The sequence below is a fragment of the Otolemur garnettii genome, unplaced genomic scaffold (genome assembly GCF_000181295.1).
Source record: "Otolemur garnettii isolate 467f Iridium unplaced genomic scaffold, OtoGar3 scaffold00117, whole genome shotgun sequence".
Classification (NCBI taxonomy): Eukaryota; Metazoa; Chordata; class Mammalia; order Primates; family Galagidae; genus Otolemur; species Otolemur garnettii.
In genome coordinates this window covers 3,427,907-3,432,043 of record NW_003852512.1, presented here as the reverse complement: position 1 = coordinate 3,432,043, position 4,137 = coordinate 3,427,907, and the positions used below count along the sequence as shown (strand labels likewise).

General features: G+C 37.4%; 1 protein-coding gene across 1 annotated transcript; it reads right to left on the bottom strand.

Moving 5' to 3' along the window:
• Nucleotides 1-1,246: 1,246 nt before the first annotated feature.
• On the bottom strand, nt 1,247-3,049 carry LOC100943050 (CCR4-NOT transcription complex subunit 2-like). Its single transcript, XM_023517697.1, is given in 2 exon segments — nt 1,247-2,811; nt 2,974-3,049. Coding segments are annotated over 2 exon segments (1,641 nt in total).
• Between the last annotated feature and the right edge of the window lie 1,088 nt (nt 3,050-4,137).

Below are 4,137 nucleotides of genomic sequence, written 5' to 3'. Positions count from 1 at the left end.
CAAACCTCAAAACAAAAACTCAAACATTTAAGGAAAAAATTATTTCTTAAACTCTTTTAAAAAATAAAAACTCAAACATTTAAGGAAAAATTATTTCTTAAACTTTTTTAAAAAATAAAAAAAGTACTAATATGATAAAGGTATCACAAGAGAATAATACTGCAGACTATATTCCTATAGATATATACAAAATTCTCAATAAAATACTAACAATAGAAAAAGGATTATGTACCATGAAAAAGTATGGTTTGTTCCAGGAATGCAAAGCTAGGTCATATATTTTTTAAATGTACACATTTATTACAAAATCATAATAAAGACTGGGCAGTGTTTTGCTCATTCTGGAAAGATGAAGCTCAGTAATAACACAATCCCGGAAAACCATCCAGAGATTGTGGCAATATCTTTCATCTAAACAGTCAGATATTCTTGTGTTACGCTTGATGAAACTGCCTTTCAAAAATAGAAGGGGAGGCTGGTCGCCCATTGCTCAGTGGTTAGGGCGCCAGCCACAGGCACCGGAGCTGGTGGATTTGAATCTGGCCCGGGCCTGCTAAAAAGAAAAAAAAAATAGCCTGGCACTGTGGCAGGCGTCTGTAGTCCAGCTACTTGGGACGCTGAGGCAAGAGAATCACTTGAGCTCAAGAGTTTGAGGTTGCTGTGAGCTATGACATCACAGCACTCTACCGAGGGTGACAAAATAAGACTCTGTCTCAATACAAAAAAAAAGAAAGAAAACAAAAAGAAACAAAAGTGGAAGTAAAATGAAGGAAGCAGACCTTGCTTATCTTTCCAAATGAAATACAAGAAGGATCTTCACATACAAAAGGAACAAACATTTGTTATTTTATTACTAATAGTGCTACAATGAACAATGCAAATTTTGTGGTCTCATTTTGTTGAGTCTTCTGTGGGTTTGGTTTTTTTTTTTTTACATTTTAGAAACTAAACAGTAAACTTCTGTCAGTGTGCTTGCTTGTCTTTACAAACCCAAGTCTGTCTGCTGGCAAAAAAGAAAACAAATGAAAAAATTCAGAACGTGCTCAAATGAGAGAAAAACAAATTACAAATTTAGTTGTTGTGCAGCACATAATTAGTAAGGCAGGACCTCAAATGGTGACCTTTTTTATAAGCCAATTGCCAGATCCTAAAGGAATTAAAATGGGGGTGCCTGAGCCACATCAGTTCTGCAGTTATGTTGAGTATTGTGCCAAGACAGCCATATCCCAGGAAAAGGGAAGTTTTTTTAGAAGCCTTGCTGAGCAGGGTTGTAGTTGAAGATGAGTGGCAGTTGAGGTCGTTCTTCTAATTTGTCATATTCCAGATGGAACTCCTTAGCTACTTTCCTCCAGTTAAGATAGTCAAAGAAGTAGTATATTCCCCTCTCGTAGGCATTGGTTCTCATTGTTGGATCTATGCCTGGTACCCTGGTAATCCATACTCGTTCTTGTTTGTGGTATCTCCAATTACGGTTATAAAGCTCTATTGCAGCAAAAATTTGTAATACGTCTCCTCTATTCATGTAATAGAGATAGAAGAGAAGGTCCTCTCCATATCGGCCAAGTTTTATTGCAGCCAGCTTAGCCCTAATGTGAATGTTTGTTAAGTACTCAGATGGAATATGGAAGTCTATGTCTTGAGGTCGACAAGGTGAAGATGCCCAGGGTGATGCAAATTTGGGGTAGAGATTTTCAGGAGAATTCAGATTGAGGCCTAATGTCGTTAGATCACTTCCTAAAGCGAGATGCACCATTCCTGGGGCTGACTCTGCTGCCCTGATAAACGTTAACAGGCCAATCATTCCAAATTGGTCTGTCAACATCCCTGGAGGAACGTTAGTAACCCGACCATCAGGTAACACCTGGATCCCTTTTTTCTGCTGATTATTACTTTGTGTTGTTGAACTTTTATCTCCAGGGAATTTGTGTATATCTATACTTGAAGCTATCATACCAAACCGATTCAAATTACATTTACTGTCATCAGTACTTGATGTTGGATTTTTATAGCTGGCACAGGGTAATGCTGGAAAATCTTCACTGTGTATTGAGAAGTCTTGGGATTGCTCATTTGCTGTTTTTGTTGCCATTCCAACATAAAGAGGTCGTCCAGCCAACGGGTTTATTAATGGATTTGGGTTACCACTTCCTTCCCTTCTGTTTTGGTTTGCTAATGCTGGAAAATCTGAAAGGTGCAATCCTGTCATAATTTCACTTTCATCTTTTTCATCATAAATGTTACTTACTAAAGAGTTATTCATTCCAAATGCCTGATTCCTGCTCATTACAAATCTAGACATACTGTTAACAGTGAAAGGCTGTTGAGAAGGCTGCTGCTTTGTCATAGATGTTGTACTTGGCGTGCTTCTGCTGAGGGTACCTAACCCTGAACTACTCATGCTATTTGTCCTGCTGGGAATTCCAATGCCTTGACCAGCCTGGGAGTAGTTCATCATACTCCTAGGATTCACAGGCAAAATCCCCCTGCTTGGAAATGGAGGCGTGTGAAATGACGCTGTTGGTAACCCTGTTGTTGGTATGACGTGGCTCGGTAACTGAGTGCCTTGTGATAAGCCGCGAATTAACTGAGGTGTATTGCTGCTTGTCCCCCTCATTGGAAGGCCTATTGCACCCTGTTGCTCATATGAACTTGCCCCATACTGAGACAGCTGACCTGATGCCAGTGTATCTTTTTCTGACTGATGTGGAAACATAGAAGACTGGCTGTAGTAAGAGTTTTCTTCTTGGTAGTCACCATGGACCCCCTCTGCATACTTCTTTCTTGAAGCACCAAACATCTTGTTTGTCACCTATAGGAAGAGCATACAGTTCAGAAGGTCAGCAATACCCTCAGTGGTGTTTATCGCAAGCAGCATGAACTTAGTAATGAATGGTAGAAACTCAAGTCAGAGAGACTGGTGGGAGCCAGATCATCTAGTACCTGGCAGGCCTGAGGGACTCTGGATTTTATTCTGTTAGTTTCTTCTCTCACCTAATGTATGTCCATCAGTCCTCACCATAGAGTTTTGTCCTTTTCTCATAGTATGCATAAATTTTCTTGTCTAGGTCATCGTATTAAAATCAGTCACTGTAATACGTTACACTGAGAAAAGAAAAAATACATGATAGTTCAATAGATGCAGGAAAAAAAAATTGATAAAAATCTAAGACCCATCATTGGAAAAAAAAAAAAAAAACTCTTCACAAACTAGGAAAAGAAGAAAACTTCCTCAACCTGATAAAGGGCATCTATGAAAAACCCTAGTAACAGCTAACATCATACTTAAGTGGGCAAGGCTGAATGCTTTTCTCCTTTAAGATCAGGAATAAAACAAGGATGTCCTATCTTGCCACTTTGACGTTGTATTGAAAGTTCTTTCCAGGGCAGTTAACAAGAAAAAGAGAAAAAAGATATCCACATTGGAAAGGAAAAAGTGAAACTATTTCCATTCACATATAACAAACTATTTACAGCTAATGAATGAGGACAGGAAAGTTACAAGACAAGGAATCAAGAGATCAAAATCATTTATATTCCTATATACTATCAATGAACAATCTGAAAATGAATTTTAGAACACAATTCTATTAACAATAACATCAAAAAGGAATCATTTAGGAATAAATTTAACAAAACAAGTCTAAGACATACACTGAAGACTCAAAAACTTGTTGAGAGAAATTAAAGGAGACCTAAATAAATGGAAGCACGTCCCATATCCATAGATTTAAAGCATTTTTATTATTAAGAAGATAATACTTCCCCAAATGATTTACAAAATCAAAAAAATCTCTTGTCAAAATCCTAGGTGCCTCTTTTGAAGAAATGTTAGGCAAGCTAAGTCACACATTGAATTTATGGAAATTCAAGGGACCCCGAATAGCCCAAACAATTTTGAAAAAGAAGAACAAAGTTAGAGAACTCACACTCCCTGATTTTAAAATTTATTACAAAGCTACAGTAATAAATACTGTGAAGTATTAGCATAAGGATAAATGCATAGATCAATGGAAAACAACTGAGTACCCATAAACAAACACATACATATATGGTCATCTGATTTTCAACAAGGATATGAAAGTCCATACAATACGGAAAGAATAGTGTTTTCAACAAAAGGTGCTAGGACAACTTTCT